Source organism: Leuciscus leuciscus (genome assembly GCF_965113295.1).
Source record: "Leuciscus leuciscus genome assembly, chromosome: 18".
NCBI classification, from domain to species: domain Eukaryota; kingdom Metazoa; phylum Chordata; class Actinopteri; order Cypriniformes; family Leuciscidae; genus Leuciscus; species Leuciscus leuciscus.
In genome coordinates this window covers 28,438,431-28,456,054 of record NC_138742.1, presented here as the reverse complement: position 1 = coordinate 28,456,054, position 17,624 = coordinate 28,438,431, and the positions used below count along the sequence as shown (strand labels likewise).

General features: G+C 40.1%; 1 protein-coding gene across 1 annotated transcript in view; it reads right to left on the bottom strand.

The window, feature by feature from the left end:
• fndc7b (fibronectin type III domain containing 7b) overlaps positions 1–10,463 on the bottom strand; it is a gene marked incomplete at its 5' end in the record, with an annotated part of 45,498 nt that extends 35,035 nt beyond the window's left edge. Inside the window, 13 exons of the mRNA XM_082144687.1 lie at positions 914–1,174; positions 1,729–1,992; positions 2,194–2,454; positions 2,737–2,997; positions 3,091–3,354; positions 3,458–3,715; positions 4,965–5,228; positions 5,369–5,629; positions 6,848–7,108; positions 7,408–7,665; positions 9,245–9,508; positions 9,601–9,867; positions 10,340–10,463. Of these exons, the coding sequence (XP_082000813.1) occupies positions 914–1,174; positions 1,729–1,992; positions 2,194–2,454; positions 2,737–2,997; positions 3,091–3,354; positions 3,458–3,715; positions 4,965–5,228; positions 5,369–5,629; positions 6,848–7,108; positions 7,408–7,665; positions 9,245–9,508; positions 9,601–9,867; positions 10,340–10,463 (3,268 nt within the window). The remainder of the gene's footprint in view (positions 1–913; positions 1,175–1,728; positions 1,993–2,193; positions 2,455–2,736; positions 2,998–3,090; positions 3,355–3,457; positions 3,716–4,964; positions 5,229–5,368; positions 5,630–6,847; positions 7,109–7,407; positions 7,666–9,244; positions 9,509–9,600; positions 9,868–10,339) is intronic.
• Positions 10,464–17,624: the final 7,161 nt, after the last annotated feature.

Below are 17,624 nucleotides of genomic sequence, written 5' to 3'. Positions count from 1 at the left end.
ATAGTTTGAGCTTGTCCAATTTCGACGACTTCCAGAGGTAGTCGAAAATGCATTCGACCGGATTGCTTTCGTAGTGTAAACACTCATGTGGTCAAATGCGTTCGAATAGCCACAAAAGACCATGTTCTCTCCACCTACTGACCTAATGCGTAAACATTTTGGGAAGTGTGCTAGCCAGACGGGAGGCTTGGTTAGACTTTGGCTTGAAGATGAAAAACATAAGAAGCACAATGTTTTCTCACCATTCCTGATTTCTAACACACAAGCCGTGATCTTGCGGCTGTCAGAGCAGAAACGAAAGCTGCTGCTCTCCATATGTTTTTCCGTCGTCTCTGGGCGCATTCATGTGTAAATTGCTCAAGCTTATGTTATCCAGTAGATCAAAAGATCTGAAAAAGCCCATACATTTACCCGCCCATAAACCCTCTACTCAAAGAAATCCGGACAGAAGTCATAGAAAGTGGACAAAAATGACTAGGTGTAAATGGGTATGAATGTGTCTCTCTCGTCTACTTGTGATCCGATCAACCACAACGCATCTTAATACCAGGTGTAAACAGGGCCTCAGTTTCCTAAACTGAACAGCCAATCTGAGTGATCTGTCTTTCAGTACCATCGGGCTTTGCTGCTGATTCAACATGCTGACTTGACCAAAAAGCCATCAACGGTCTTCTATTGCCAACGGTATGGATCATACCACAAAAACTGGGCTCAACAATGGCCTGACTTTGTCTGATCGTGGGTTTGGTGTATCATGGCTTTTAATATAGTAATTTAAGACCACTGACTGCCGTAGGTGATTTATACGCTGAGTTTTGCCTGTGTTAGGGTGTCAATGTGCAAAAGCTAAAATGCTCTTTAGATGCATTATATATTGCAAATGGATGTCAAAAAAGAGACTTTTAAGTCTTACCTGTTTCAAGAATGTGAACTTCACTCCTGGATCCAATACAGCCACCATCCACTCCAGAAACATAAATTTGGTAAGTCTGTCCACACTGCAGGCCGATAATATTGCAGTTCTGCTGGGTGGTGTCGCAGGTCACCCTATGACCTCCGCTGCCCTCGGCAACAGCCATGTAGGACACTGAGCCCTGAGAGGCTTCCCAAGAAACGGACACGGTGTCTGAGCCACAGGATGACTGGATGGATACATGAGTGGGTGGACATGGTGCTGGAGAAGCAAAAGAACATCAAAGTAACATGCTAATCAGTAATATCAACATTTTATATGAAGTATAGAAAATCTCATGGAGAAATTCTACATCAAAATGGAATTGGCAATCCAATTCACTTCTGTAATATGACATATTTTTGAGTGAAACAGGTTCAACAAGAATTACTTGGTTACACTTTATTTTAAGGTGTCTTTGTTACACTATAATTATACATTTAAGTAATGAGTAATATTAAGTAACTACATGTACTTACTATAGGGTTAGGATTAGGGTTTGGTTTGGTTTAGGATTAATTATGCTTAATTTAAAGTTATTACCATAGTAACTACATGTAACATGTAACAATGACACTGTAAAATAAAGTGTTACCAATTACTTTAACCAACAGGCCACATGGCCATGGTGATGTCATCATAAGAAAAGTTATTTGAGAGGCCGAGTAATTTTTTTAATTTAGCTGAAAGTATACGGTGACAAACTTTTTTCTTTAGAACAGCACACTGATGAACCATACACAAGCATATAAACTAGTGACTTATGAGGTCGTTACCTGAATTGAGAGCAATCCAGTTATATGATTGGCTGGGGCAGATGAGCCCTTCTCCGCTCACACTAACTTGGTAGCGGCTGCCACAGTACAGGTTGGTGATATTGCAGGCGGAGCCAGATGTACGGCAGCTGACTTCGTGATCTACATCAAAGCCGTCGGCAGAAACGTTATACATCAGAGTGCCGCTACCGGGCGTCCATGAGATCAGAGCGGTGTCGGTGCTGCAGTCCAGAGTTGATTGCAGATTGGAGTGTGGACATGGGACTAGTAAAGGGGGATACAAACAGGTAGTAGTTTTGTTAAAGCTGCTGTGTGACATTTCTCCACCATTAGAATGTCAACAATACTACTTTGAAATGTTTATTGTGGAATAATGACTAGTTTTTAAATGTGCACCCAGTTCTTGCTTGTTTAACTGGCTGTTTAACAGAAGTTTATCCCACTCTAAGTGTCTGTGACCAGTACCTGTTGTGACAGTGGTGGGTGCACTGGTCAGGCTAACACAGTTGCTATCCTCAGCTGTGACTGTTATGGTGTAGTTTTGTCCACAGTCCAGGTCTGAGAAAGAGCAGGTTGTATCTGTGTTGGTACATGTGCTGTTGTTCGCCCAGGCGCTCACGGCATGAACAGTGTAACTGCTGGCACCCCGTGTTGAATCCCAGCTTACAGTGGTGATGGACGTCTCGCAGTCTGTTGTCGCCACAACGTAAGTGGGAACACAGGGAGCTGAGAGAGACAGCAGTGTGTGTTAGGAAAGCCACAAATCAACAAACATGGGCAGAAACAAATATTAGCATTATAGCAAAAGGTATGTGGCGTCCACTAAATAGAAATATTTGTTGAAGAGTTTGGACCTATAACAAACTCTTTCTGTATCATGTTTTTGGGGGAGAATTCTCAAAACTGCTTTATTATCAGTTCTTTATCAGCTATATCAGTCTCATTCTTTATTAGCTATACCAGTCTCAGGCTAAGGTTATCCCTAACCTGTGTGCAGCTTTGTCTCACCTGTGTCAAGACTGAAGTTCTCGCTGGGTTCACTGGTGCAGTTTCCATGGAATCCAACCACACTGAGTGTGTACGACTCTCCACAGTTTAGCTGTGTGAATGTGCAAGATCTCTTTGTGCTGTTGCACACCGTCGCATCACCGGTAAAGTTGAGCGCAGTCACCATGTCAAACTGATCTGCCCCATTATTGTCCCATGTTACCGTAGCAATGTTAGTGCTGCACTGCATTAGAACAAATGGACTCTGTGGTTGGCAGGGGGCTGATGGGATACAAATGATAGAGGGCTACAGTAATTCAGCTTTTTTGGTTTGGAGTTGGTTTAAAAATGTTAGGATTAATCTAGTCAGTTTACCTGTCTCGATATGGTAGTCTGAACCCTCAATGATTCCACAGTTAATTTTGGACGTTGTCACAGCAATGCTATAGGTACGGCCACATCTCAGGTTCTGAATGGTACAGGAAGTTGAGCTTGTGTTACAGGAAACCCGAGTGCCATCCGTACCAATGGCCAGGGCTGTATAGGAGTCAGGGTTGTTTGCACTAGGGTCCCAATGTACAGCTACCGTGTTAGCATTACAGTCTAACTGCGCTGTCACGTTACTTGGCAGGCACAGTGCTGTGAAGGTAAAACAAAGAGGAAAATGTTTTGTCAAGTTTGCCCAAAAAATCTGCTTTAAAAAAAGCAGTTACATTGATTGTAGATTAATGTTTTAAATCACCTGAGTCAAACTGGATGCTGTTGTTAGTGGTGCTGTTGCAGAAGCCAACCACGGAAACCACAGTGGCCGTGTATCTAAGTCCACACTCGAGCTTCACAGAACAGGAAGTGGTGTTGGATGTACAGGAAACCGTGTGTCCATTGTTTCCCACTACATTGGCAGTATAGGATTGCGCCCCTTCTCCAGTCTGCCAGCTGATGGTACCCCTGTTTGTGCCACAGCTGGCAGCAGCTGCCAGGCTACTGGGTGGACAGGGAGCTGTGGATCAATGGATGAGACTCAGATCAATACACGTTTTCAGCGGCCTTGGTAATGTGACCGTATTTAATATTCCATTAATTTTCTTCTTTAAAATTCAGAAAATTCTTCATCATTCTTTTTCAATGAGAGTTGACGGTTCTGCCACCGGTTCTGTTGGTTCTGTGACCGCAGCCATTGGTGGCATAAAGTGGGCATGTCCAGATATTTAACTTTATGCAAAAAATGCAACTGAGCTGTGAAACAATGTGAAAACTCCTGTTGTTCCAGGAAAGTGATTTCCAACATAAATGTGCTAGTTTCTTATCTCTCATATCACTCCATGGTTCTTAACTCTAAACAAAGTCCCTTTCAAGGAAAGTAGGACCACTTGGTGGTAGGGGTTGCACAGACTTTAATGCTCTCATGGCGCTTTAAGCTTGACGTCGACTAGTCGTTGATCATGACCTATAGAGGGGTCCTTCAACTGGATAAGAAATCTTTGAAGTTCATTTTTATGCTCCATTTCCAAGAGTTAAAATGTCAAACAAATGCATACTCCGAGAGCGCTCCACAAGACATGTTTTATTATACCATCTGGATGCTCAGAATTGATCAGGTGAATACATGTTTTAAATAGCTTATTGTACACACAAGTAAATCGTCGTTCTATACTAATGCGATGCTGAATTGTCACGCACACACACATTCAGTAGCGCAGATTTTTCAACACTGTTCTGTGATTGATCATTTAAATAGCTTAGAAACTGAGAAGTCCTAGCATTATATTTCTTAGTAACTAAAACCCACAGCTTCACTATTAGTAGAGAGACGCTGCCCAGTATAATTAATTCACACGCAATCGCTTTCTCACTAATGCATACATATAAATGTAATCTTTACTGTGCTACTTTATCAGTATCTGATTTAGAATGAGCAGAAATCTGTAAGAAATATAACAACCCAAAGATGTATATAACAATAAAATAAACTGTTATGTTGGAGCCACAGCTATGCGATAGCTGTGCACAAGGCAACCCACGTTCGAGTCTCAGGCTTTTTTTAAATATATTTATTTGGTTCGTTGCCATGTAAAAAGCAGGATAATGTACAAACTGATAGTCATTAGCACACAATAAACCCATTCAAGACCCTGATCATCCTGTCTGGGATTATTTTGCCATAATATCTGGCTTACCATACGTTATTCATTACATATTTGATACTATACAGTAAGTAGACCAATGCTGTGTTGTAATGACATTTGTACCTGTGTAGAGCTGTGTTGGGCTTCCGTACGGACTGGTGCAGGTGCTGTCCTGAGCAGCCACTTGTGCAATGAAGCTCATTCCACAGTGCAACCCTGTCAGAGCGTGGGATGTTTGCACTGTGTTGGTGGTGGAGTTCAGCCCATTCACCTGACGGATGAACAGGAAGTAAGTGGCTCCAGACGCTGTGCTGGGGTCCCATGTGATGCTGATGTCATTAGTAGCGCAGTCGGTATGACCGACCAGATTGGAAGGTGGGCAGATAGCTAGAAGAAAGAGGGATTGGGTCAAAATCAAACACTAGTTAGATTTTAAATTGCTAAGACGTGTTCATTTGTGTGTAACGCCTATGTTTGAAAACAAGGACAAGATAAATTCTCTAATACTGTGTGTCCAGTCTCCTGACCTGATCTCAGGTTGACAGGTGTGCTGGGTTGACTCTGGCAGCCCCGTTCCACCGTAGACACAGTAACGGTGTAGTTCTCACCGCAGTGAAGTTCACTGAAAGTGCAGCTGGTGCCATTGGAGGAGCAAGAGTGTGTGTGGTCATTCAAACCCTTTGCCGTGGCAATGTACATTTCAGCATTCCTGGCGGCAGTCCAGTTGACAAGTCCCACATTACCACTGCATTGTAGAGAAACTTCAACTTGACTGGGAGGACAAGAACCTGAAGGGGGGTTTTAGGGAAGAAAATGGTTTTCTTAGTCCGCAATGTAACAAATTCATGGTTACTAAACTAAAGTCCCTTAGTGCGTCCTTCGTAACAGGAACCTTTCCCAGATCGGGTGCACAACTGTTAAAAAGCCATCAGATGATTAGTAAATGATTAGTAATCACTGATCCGAAAATGTTGTTCATCTACAAGGTAGTAGATTCAGCCTAAATCAAGCTGTCACTCAGCAGTGGCTCGTACTAAATAGAGAAAATGGAGATATATAATTTACAGTTTTTTTCAGAATGCTGTTAGTCCAAATCATGTCTCTTCCTGGATGTCACAAATATATCTAATCTTCCATCTTTGTGATAGTTTAAAAAATCATATGGTAACTTGGTTGTGTGCTTGGTAATTAAAATAGATTCATAATTATATAAAAAAGATTCTACAGGATTATGATGTTTTATCGTTGGACGCAGGTGAGACATGGACTGTACATTTTTGATGTGTTTAAAATTACCTACTTTTTAAGTTTGTTACATAATAGTTTATCTAATTCTGGTTCCGGAAGTATTTTTCTTTCATACATTTTTCCCATAGGGATTTTAAAATAGTTTTCGTTAAACAGTGATAAGCCATTAACCAAGCTAATCAGCTATGAGAATTACAAAACTACAAACTTTGATTTGAAGCAAAAAAATTCAATTTTAATCGGACAAAAAGACAAAGGTACAAGACGGTTTTAGTGAGGGAAAGAACTACAATCCCATGAAGCATTGCAAACAGCATAATCGAATTAAAAATCATGGTGAAATGTTAGAAATGCCCTTAGAAATGTTGATTATATGTGTAAAAACAATATATTAAGTTTATTGCAAGATATGCATATATACAAACATTTCAGTATTTTGAGAGTGTAAAGAGATCGTCTCGATTACGTCATTCACAGTGCTTCATGGGAGTGGGCGGAGCTAAAGAGATCTTTTGACCCGTGTTGTCTTCTTCGACTCTCTGATTGGTGTAATTTTCTGTACAGCATCATGGGTGATGTAGTTTTATCACCACAAATTCTGCTGTTGAACACGATTATTTAAAAAAATAAGCTGAAATAATGCGGCTAACGGCTTCAGCAGAAGCAAATACCACGGATTAACAACCTCGTAGCTCACAGTTGGGCGTACCTTAAAAAGGTAATATGTTTCAGTTTTGTACCAAACTGCTAATACACACCTGCACTGAAAGTGTAGGGAGTGGTAGGGATCCCAGCACACGTTTCAGAGAACGGTGTGATGACAATGTCATAGGTCTGAGAACAGTGCATGTTGGGTAGTTGACAGCTGGTGCCAGTGACGAGACTGTGCCTGACATCACCATCGTGGCCAACAGCAGTGACGTTATAGGCCACGGCTCCAGGACTGCCCGCCCAGGACACAGAGGCGGTGTTGTTCGAACACTGTAGTCTTACAGTCACATTCTGCGGGGCACAAGGGGCTGAGAGATAGAGAAGTGGCATTATTGTCTTCTATCTAGTATTTTTCAAAACATCATCTATAGAGTATTTACTAAAATTAAATATGCAATGAGAACATTCAAAGAAATGTACAGCAGCAAAAAAAGGCCTATTTATAATTTTAAGGATCATAAAGAGTGTGGAAGATGGTTAGAAAAAAAAAAAATACTGTTTTTGGTGCAAGTAACCTTGAAAAGCAAGTAAAACAAGGTAAAGGAAAATCCTCAGAAGATTTTGCAAATGTTTCCTGCATGAGTGGTGTGTTTAAATGCGTGATCACCTGTCTGCAGTTGTGTGTGAGCTGCGCTGCTGCTGTTGCAGCGTCCTGACACTGAATCCACAGAGACATTATAAAGACTCCCGCACCTCAGCGAGTTGATGGAGCAGTTGGTTTGAGCTGTGCTGCAGGAGTCTGAGTGAGCGCTGGTCTCCACATGCACATAGAAGCTCTCTCGGCCCAGGCTCTCGGTCCAGCTCAGCAGAGCCGTGCTGGTGCTGCAGCTGTAGTTGGCTCTCACTTCAGCAGGGCTGCAGGGCGCTGGCAAACAGTGACAGAACAGCAGTTTCACTCACTCAACATGTTTATGTTGAGACTATAAAAGAATATTAAAGACTAAATTGGCCTGGCTGATTTATAAGTCTGTCAATAATGCCGACTAAAGAAGTTTGTTTCCGCCACGGAATAAAACTATTTAAAAGATAGTTGCGACTTTTTATGTCACAATTCTGACTTTTTTACTCACAATTGCGAGATATAAGCTCACAATTGCGAGTTATAAAGTTGCTAGATTTTTTGCAAGATATTGCAAAGAATTTTGTCCCTCGCAATTGCAAGTTTACATCTCACAATTCTGACTTATTTTCTCACAATTGTGAGACATAAACACACATTGCGAGTTATAAAGTTAAATTCTGAGGAGAAAAAAAGACTGACTTTTTTCAGAAGTTTATATCTCAATTGCGAGTTATAAATTCAGAATTGCTAGATATAAACTTTAGATTTTATAGACATATTTATATATATCTTTTTAGATATAGACTTTATATCACGCACTTCTGAATGTATGTTTATATTGTGCAATTCTGAGGAAAAAACAGTCAGAATTGATATAAAAAGTTGCAATTACCTTTTTTTCTTTTTTATTCTGTGGCAGAAACAAGCTTCCATAGTAGACAGTTGACTTTCAATTTAATTGTCAATTAATTTTTCATTAAATAAAATATGTAAATATTGTACATGGGTATCAACCATTCAGCCACCGTAATATTTTAAATACTATGGTAACACTTTATTTTACAGTGCCTGTGTTGCACGTTGCATGTACTGTACCTACTGTAGTTATAACAGTAAATTACTCAGTACTTAATTGTGTAATTACAATGTAATAAGGGCACCTTGAAATAAAGTGTAACAAAATGATTTAATATATTTGACATATTATAAGCTATATGTTCAAATTAATTATATTTTTACTCAAATTAAATGAAATGTCTCAGATATAATTAATATTAATAAGTAATAAATACTCTGTAGGTTTAGATCTATAGATTTATACAACAGAAAAACAATATGACTATATAGTTCTGATTTTCTATTAAGCTCTGCAAAAAAATGTTTCGTCCTTTAAACCATTTTTAATCTCTATGAGAAAAGCGGCCCTGAAAAACCTGGGTTAATTGAACTGTAACATGCAATGTGAAGTTCATAGGACCATGAAATTACTGATCCAGTGAAAAATTTTCAGCATTTAGTTTGTGTTAGTCCAAATAAATTGAAAGTACCCTTGCTTTAATGGGAGCAATTTATGAATGCGGATACATTGTAATTTTGTCATGCGATACCACATTTATTTGCATTAAAAAAAATCTGAATCAGTTTTTGCAACATTTGAAGAATTAAAATAGGCCGTATGCACTAAAAATAAGACATCAGCAATATCAGTAAACATTTTGATGCACTAATGCACGCAAAAAATGATGCAGAATTTAAAGGTGCTACAGTATATCTATTTCAGCTGTTTTGGTAACTTCTGCCAGAATGAACCACCATGCAGTACATGCAGTTTTGAAAAATCAGACTCATGTGGTGCTGAATGATGAATATGTGGTGTATTTACCTGTGATAATGCTGAAGGGAGCACTAGGGGTGCTCTCACACCGAGGGCCCTGGGCCGTACCGTACACACTGTACGTCTGACCACACAGTAAGGCAGCCAGGGAACAGTTGTTTGCAGAAGAGCTGCAGGTGGCAGTGTGTCCCAGGACAGAGGTGGCATTGACACGGACCCTCACAGCATCCGGGTCCTCCGCCCAAGACACCAGGGCCAAATTACTTCTGCAGTTCAGTGAAGGAGGAGACCTCATTGTTGGAGCACACGGCGCTGAGACGATACACGGGAAGAGAAGCGAAGGGAAATTAAGTCAAGATTAGGCTAAATCAAATTGAGTTAACCGGACTCTAAACTCTCCATACCCGTCTCCAGTGTAGTGCTGGCCCGTGCCGAGCTGTTGCAGGCTCCATTATCAGCAAACACTGTGACATTGAAAACCTCCCCGCACTGGAGCTGCGCAAGCTCACAGGAAGTGGCCGAGGAACGACAGGAAGTGGAAGGAATGCTCTGATTCTGTGTTTGTGCCAGAACGGTGTACCCGGAGGCTCCAGCGCCAGCATGCCACGACACATTCACAGTACGCGCGTCACAGTTGAGCACTGCAGTCACGCTCTCAGGGTCGCAGGGAGCTGGAAAAGGTCAAAGGTTAGTCCACAGATTTATTTCTGCCTACCTAGACATTTTATGCTGTATATACATAATGATGTTGCCTTCTAAGCATCTTTTGGTCAAATTCGAAGGCGGTGTTGCCTGTATCCTTGCCAGAGAAGACAACACCAGTATGAGGAAAATATCTAAACCGCCAGAAAGAGTCTGTAAAAATAGATCAATTTAATTAATTACTAACTATTGCATCGTTAGCTTTAGCAACATGCTGATGGCTAACAGTCAACTTTTAGTTTCAAATCTGCATTTGAATATTTTAATGTATTTTAAAGCTTAGTTATTAAAGGCCTGTTCACACCAAGGTGAATATTCGGTGCAAAATTTGATGTAATAAACAAGTACATTCGAATGAATGGCTTTTACATGGCACTGCAAAGAAAACTGGCCAACCAGTAACATTTGTGCTTTTGGTCACATGTGGATTGTAATTCCTACCTGTCGTCACAGAGACGTTGGGACTGACTAGGCTGTTGCATTGGGTGTCTTGAGAGATGACATTTAGGGTGTAGGTCTGCGCACAGGTCAGGCCCCTGAAGGAGCAGGAGAGGTCAGAGGTCATGCAGGATTCGTTGTAATAGCCTGGGCCGGTCAGAACACTGATGTAGGACACAGCTCCCGCTGCTGGACCCCATGATGCCTTCACCGTGTTACTCGCACACTCCACGCTGGCGCGGATCGATGTGGGAATGCACGGCACTGCCAGAAGAGAGACAGGGAGGATTTTTTTCTTATTTTTTGAGGGGTGAAAGATGACTTGGATGGTTTTGCTCTTCTGTCATGTTGTGATCTGATCTCACCTGTTTGGACGGGACGGGTTACGCTCTCTGGCCCTTGACACTCTCCATTGGTTGCTGTGATGACCGTGGTGTAGTTCTGACCGCACTGCAGGCCAGTGACGATACAGCTGGAGGCCGTTGTGGTACAGCTGAGCACAGCGCCACCTGCAGTCCTGGTGAGGACGGTGTAGTTTAGAGCTCGGAGGTCGAGAGCCCAGCTTACGTTCAGGCTGTTAGAGGCGCAGTCCAGGAATCTGGACACATTCTGAGGGGCACACGGTGCTGGAAAACCATGGATGAGGAGAGAGAGAGGGAGAGAGAGAGAGAGAGAGAGAGAGAGAGAGAGAGAGAGAGAGAGGGAGAGGGGGAGAGGGAGAGGGGGAGAGAGAGAGAGAGAGAGAGAGAGAGAGAGAGAGAGAGAGAGAGAGATTTATGTCATGCTCTGGTTTCAAAACAATGCTGGTGATTGCCACAGAAAATGTTATGTACTTACAGTACAATGGAAATCTGTGAGACAACTTAATTAAACTTTTATTTAACCGGAACTCAGATTATTTAGTCTTAGCTCATCAAGTTACTGCTTTTCCACTTCTTACAATTTGCCCTTGTGAAAAAGAAGTACACTTTAGCATTAAAAAGCGTATTTATTGCACAAAAAATATATTTTAAAAGAATATACTTATGTGTGAACTGAACGTAATGTTTTTGGACACTTAATTGTATGTTATTTACAATTAAATTATATTTTTTAATGTTTACATTTATATTATATGCAATTAGTTGAACTGAAGAGTGTTTTTGGCCCTCTTAATTACATATTTATATGTAAAAGATGGGTACTGTTGCATGTACTGACAAGAATTAATGGCAAACTAAAATGTACTTTAAGGTAATTTCTATTGAAACTTGTATGTCACGTATTTAAACATATTTTTGTAATTACACATTTGTAACGATGTTGCAAGTTTAAATGTAATGTTGAATAACTCACTACAATTAAAATGAATATGGTTTGTACATATACAAATATACAAATACATATACAAATCAAAATGATTGTACTTTAAAACACGACACAAGATTATTAAAATACAATGATTTAAAATGTACAATTACGCAGACCTTTTAATTAGTCATTATGACAAGCTTTAAAAGTGCACTTATGTGTTATGAAACAGTCATGAAAGTATACTCTCTTTAAGTACATTTAAAGGTGCACCTTTTGGCCCTCTAGTGGTTAAAAACAAAACCACGCATTTGCGGAAGACCATAGTTGTGGTTGTGCTTCGGCTCTGCGTGACTGTGCAGATTAATATGGTTATTCTGATGCTCATAAAACATTCACTTCTAGGCTTAAGACATATAACCAGTTTAGATGGAAAGGAACTCAAGCTGACTAGCTGAAGACGTTACTGTAGCTTTAACCATTAATAGACACGATACTTCCTTGAAAATAAAATCCAGCACAGCGCTACAACAACCATAATGAACTGAGCCTTCACAATAGATAATGCTTTACAAGGAACTTATATGGCTCATATATGGCAATTTACCTGTTCAATAAAATACTTTTCTCACCGATTGAGTAATAAAAACGGCTTCATCTCTGTGTCGCTTTTACAACATTTCAAACTCCAAAAAGCCAAGCCAATGTTGATTCTGGTTTTATTACACGCTCTGCCGGTCGCAGGCTCTCCTCTGTTCAGCGTTGGTTTTAAACAGGTGGTTCTCTGGAGGTTTGAGGTTTAGCTGCTCCATGTCAACCTTCCTCGCACTTTGTGACAACTAACCTACGCCTCTCCCACACCAGACACGCGTCAAAGTAGCCGGAGTGACTTTACTCTATTTACAGTTATGACGAGACACGCATGTAAGAGGCCACTTCTTTTTCACAAGGGTAACTCAGATAAGAGAAAGAAACAAGTGAAAGATAAAGACAATAAAGAGTGTGTTTGTTTTTTAAATGTGATACCTGTCTCATGTCTGTACTCCACGCTGTTTGGACTTTCACATAGACCGTCAGAAGCAGTTACGACAAACACATACTCCTGTCCACAGTGCAGGCCGTTTAACTGGCACTCTGGAGCTGTGCCATCACACGTCACATCATGGCCATCTCTGCCCAATGCCCTGCCTCTGTAGGACACAGCGTTAAGACTGGCGGTCCAGGACAGAGTGGCGGAGTTGGTGCTACAGTTCACCGTGCTCTGGACGGCAGTTGGTGGGCAGGGAACTATTGAACAGGAGAAAGAGAGGAAAGAGAAAATTAATACATTTGAGTGAGTCAGTGTCAGTTTTTTAAATGCCCTTTACATCAAGATTCTTGCACCCTATATTACAAAGCCACTTATCTTTTGTACATTGCACATACTTTTTGTACATCGAAATTTTTACATGTGTATTAAATCATCAGTTAAAATCTTAAACAAAGTCATTTTAAAACTGCTAAAATATTCATATTCATATGTGAAAGACTACACTTTGAATGTGCATAGACATTCAGTTACATAGACATACAAATTTATGAGTGAATTCTGAGTAAACTTTATGTAGGAATTTGTATATGAATAATTTAATATATTTTATGGGCAGTTGATATAAAAAGTTGGCATGTCCTGTGGTGTGACATTCTTAAATAAAAAAATTATACAAGTATTTATGTATAATGATATTATTATATTAATTTGTCAAACTGCAGAACCACATACAAATGGCATTCACTCTTAAAAATAAAGTTTCTATATTGGCATTGATGGTTTTATGAACAACCATTAATGGAATCTTTCCATTGCACAAAAGGTTCTTCATGGAGGAAAATGGTTCTTCAGATTAGTAAACTGTTTTTCACATTCAGAAAAAAAAAAATTAAATAAAAAAAAAATATATAAAAAAAATTAAATTAAATAAAATAAGAGCTGCTCAGTGAAAGGTTTCTTCGGGGAACAAAAAATGGTTCTTCTATGGCATCACTGTGAAAAGCCCCTTTTGAAACCCATATTTTAGTATTATTTATATACTATTATAGTATTTATTAATATTTTGAATTAGCTTTTATTTTTACACATTTTTAGAAATTAGAATTTTAGTACTTCAACTTAAAGTTATTTTATATAGATAGATAGATAGATAGATAGACAGACAGATATTGTGTATTTAAATTAACAAGAAATAATTTTAATAGTTTTAGATTCAATCTACAATAACAACACTGGTTCATTAGCCTGGGAAAAACCCAGACAAACTTCCGGCAAATTTAGATTTGCTCTGCAAGTCAGTCTGGCCAAGAGCCCATTCAAGCCCATTTCCAATCTTTCCAAATCTTGGCACCAATCACAAACGTTGAGGCGGGCTTTACACGATGACGATCACTCTGATTGGTTTTAGGTCTATCCAATTGCGCCCAGAGGCATTTGAGCGACGTCCGTTGGTGACGCCCCTTTGGAAATGGGATGTGAATGAAGCTTCCCCAGACCCACTCTTAGTTACGACTGAGAAGGGTCTGGTGTCAACCAGGCTACTGGTTCATAAAAATCTTTCAAAAGAATGATGTGTTGTAAACCAGACACCCCTCACCTGTGCGCAGGGTCGTGCTCTGACTCTCCAGGCTGGAGCAGTTGCTGTCCGCAGCCATCACACTGATGGAGTACACACTGCTACAGTGCAGGTCAAGCATGCTGCATGTCGTTGTGTTGGAGGAACAACTGGTACGGTGCCCACTTTCACCCACAGCCACAGCAACGTAGGACTGAGCACCACGGCTCGCAAGCCATGATACGTCCACTGAGCTGTTGCCACAGGTCCGTTGAGCCGTCACATTAGTAGGCACACATGGCACTAGCGGCACAGGGTAGAAAACATTAGAATAACACTCAAATGGCAGCACTGAAGTCAAATGATGATGTGAAACTAATGTTTTGAGAGTGTATCAGCGCCTCACCTTCTCTAATCACTAAAGGTTCACTGAGCATGCTCAGACAGGAGCCGTTGTATGACCTGAGCTGCACAGAGTACGCATCACCGCACTGAAGATTGCTCACGTTACAGGCCGGCATGGTGGAGTTACAGTAAACCAGTCCTCCAGTGCTCGTGGAGACCACAGTGGAGATATAACCTTCAGCATCTTCTGTCCTGTCCCAGCTCATTGAGAGAAGCCCTGAGAGGCACTGTACATCACCCCGAACATGTGTTGGACCACACGGCACTGTGGAGAGATCATTTTAGATTTATTATCTGGTATGGAAGGAGTTCTTCAGATATCTGGCCAGAGAAGGTATTTGGTTAAGAAAAGTCTATTTAATGTTATATAGCAAGAGAAAAAATATGAGTTTTGAGGGTGCTTGTCCATGCAGTTTCCAGCCACAATGCTGGAGGTCAGGGGTTTCCACATGTCCTGCAGAGTTTAGCTCCAAAACTGATCGAACTTGTCTGCCTTTATCTTTCTAGATATTCTGAAGACTTTGATTAGTTTGTTCCAGTATGTTTGATTAGGGTTGGAGCTGAACTCACTGCTGACCAGTCTTGCTACCTTAGGGACTTTTTCGCCAGATTAGACCCCTTTAGCGACTAATGACAAATCTAGTGACTTATTGGACTGCTGGTTAACATAGTCAGTCACTATTTCATAGTGCTATACTAACCTATACAGACCTATACTAACATTTAACACCTTGGGGTCTGTTTTTTTTTATGTTTTTACGATTTAAAAAAAAAAAAAAATTGAAAGTTTATTCTGCTTACCAAGGCTGCAATTATTAGATCAAAATGACAGTAAAACAACAATATTGTGAAATATTATTGTCATTTTAAAGAACAGGTTTTTTATTTTTTATGTAACTATATTGTCACCATTATGTTCACTTTAGCTTTAGTTTCATTTTCTTGGACTTTTAGTTTGTTTCTCTTCAATGTTTCCTTCATTCTAGTTTCCCGCCACTAATCAGTTTTCGTGGACATTGATTTCACAAGCATACCAGTCTGTATTTAGTTCATTATCACTGTGTATTTAAGTTCCTCTTTGCATTCAGTTCTTTGTCCGGTATTGTTTGTCCTCGCACACTGTTTCGTTTGTGTTTCATCACTTGGACTATAAACTACATTTATATTGGAATTACTTTGTCTCATTTATTCATCGCTTAGAGTGAATGAGACAAATATATTGAAAAAGTATAATTTATTCCTTGTGTCACAAGGTCCTTCAGAAAGCATGCTGATTTGATGCTCAAAAAAAAAAATCTGATTGTTATCAATGTTGAAGAGTTGTGCAACTTTATATTTTTGTAGATTTTTGTTGGTTACACTTTATTATTAGGTGTCATTGTTACAGTGTAATTATATATTTAAGTTCTGAGTGATATTTATTAACTACATGTACCTACTATAGTGTTAGGGTAGGATTAGGGTTTGGTTGAGGGTTAGTTGCATGTAATTATGCATAATTTACTGTTATTACTATGGTAAGTACATGTAACAAGGACACAAATAAAGTGTTAACTTTTTTTTCAAGATTCTTTGATGAATAGACTGTTCAGAAGAATAGCATTGGAATTACTTCTGATTGTACAACCTTATGTGCAGTATAATAAGGTAAGATGTTTTTATGCTGCCATCGTGCAGTATAATATACTTTTGTTTACGTTTATTGAAAGCTTATTCACGTCAAAAACAATATGAATAAAAAAAAATAACGAATGAAGTAAAAAATAATGATGCGCACGGATAAATCATTAATAATAAACACTGCAACATTCAGCAAAATGTTTTGCATTTTTAACTAGTTGAGAAAGAACACCGACTAGAAGCCAACAGCAGAGACTGGTGACCTCCGGTGATTTTATTCGTTATTAGTGTGAATGCACCTTGAAAAATCTATAACAGAAGCGAAGAGCACTAAACCTCCCTTACCAGACTTCATTTGTATGGCTTGGGAAGGCATACTGGGACAGATTCCATCATGGTGAATGACACTAACGGCGTAAGCTTGGCCGCACTTCAGGTTGGGGATCCGGCAGCTGCTGGCAGTGGTGCTGCAGCTGAGAAGACCACCGACCTGGTCCTCCATGGTGGCAGTGAAGGATATCATATCCCGAGATCCGAGCCAGCTCACCAACGCCTGGTTCCCTTGACAGTCCAGCAGAGCTTGTACATCCCCAGGGGGGCAGGGAGCTAGAAGAGGGGGCAGGGAGTTGGTTATGAGAAGTCAGACGTCAAAATAATTACACTCTTGTATATCTGCATGTGTGTACCTGTTTCTACACTGATGGTGGGGCTGAAGGAGCTGTTGCATATGAAGTTGGATGCGATCACAAAGGCGCTGTACATGGTTCCACAGCTAAGCCCAGTTATCTGGCAATTTGGATCCATTGATTTACAAGTGTGAACAGTGCCGAACTGATCCACCACCGTGGCAATGTATATGAAAGCACCTAATGAGGCCTGCCATCTCAAACTGATGGAATTTGAGCTGCAGTCCATCACTGCGGTAACATTTTGAGGTACGCAGGGGGCTAGATAAAAAAACACATAAAAAAACAATAAAAAAACATAAACAACAGCATAAGAATATTTAAAGCATGTGGAAATTGTCACATAAACTGTAAACAGCAAAAGATGAACCTGAGAGCTGCCTGCACATTTTTAGCCAATCAGAACACTCAGCCAATTAGAAAAGTTCTCTGCAAAGCAAATTTTCCACATTTTGGTTTGCTTGCATTTCTTTGGAGGACAGGGTTGTGGGAGAAGATATGTGGTTGAAATTATGAAGGGCAGTCTAATTCAGTGGCTAAGTTTGGTGCAAGTTGACAAAATGTAATTTAAAGCTTCCAAGAACCACTTATTGTATTGATTCTACAATTTAAAACCAGGGACCTTCTTGATGTGAGGCCGCAGTGATATCCACTGAGCCACTGTATCACCAATTTCACCAATTACTTATTTTTTTGTTTTGC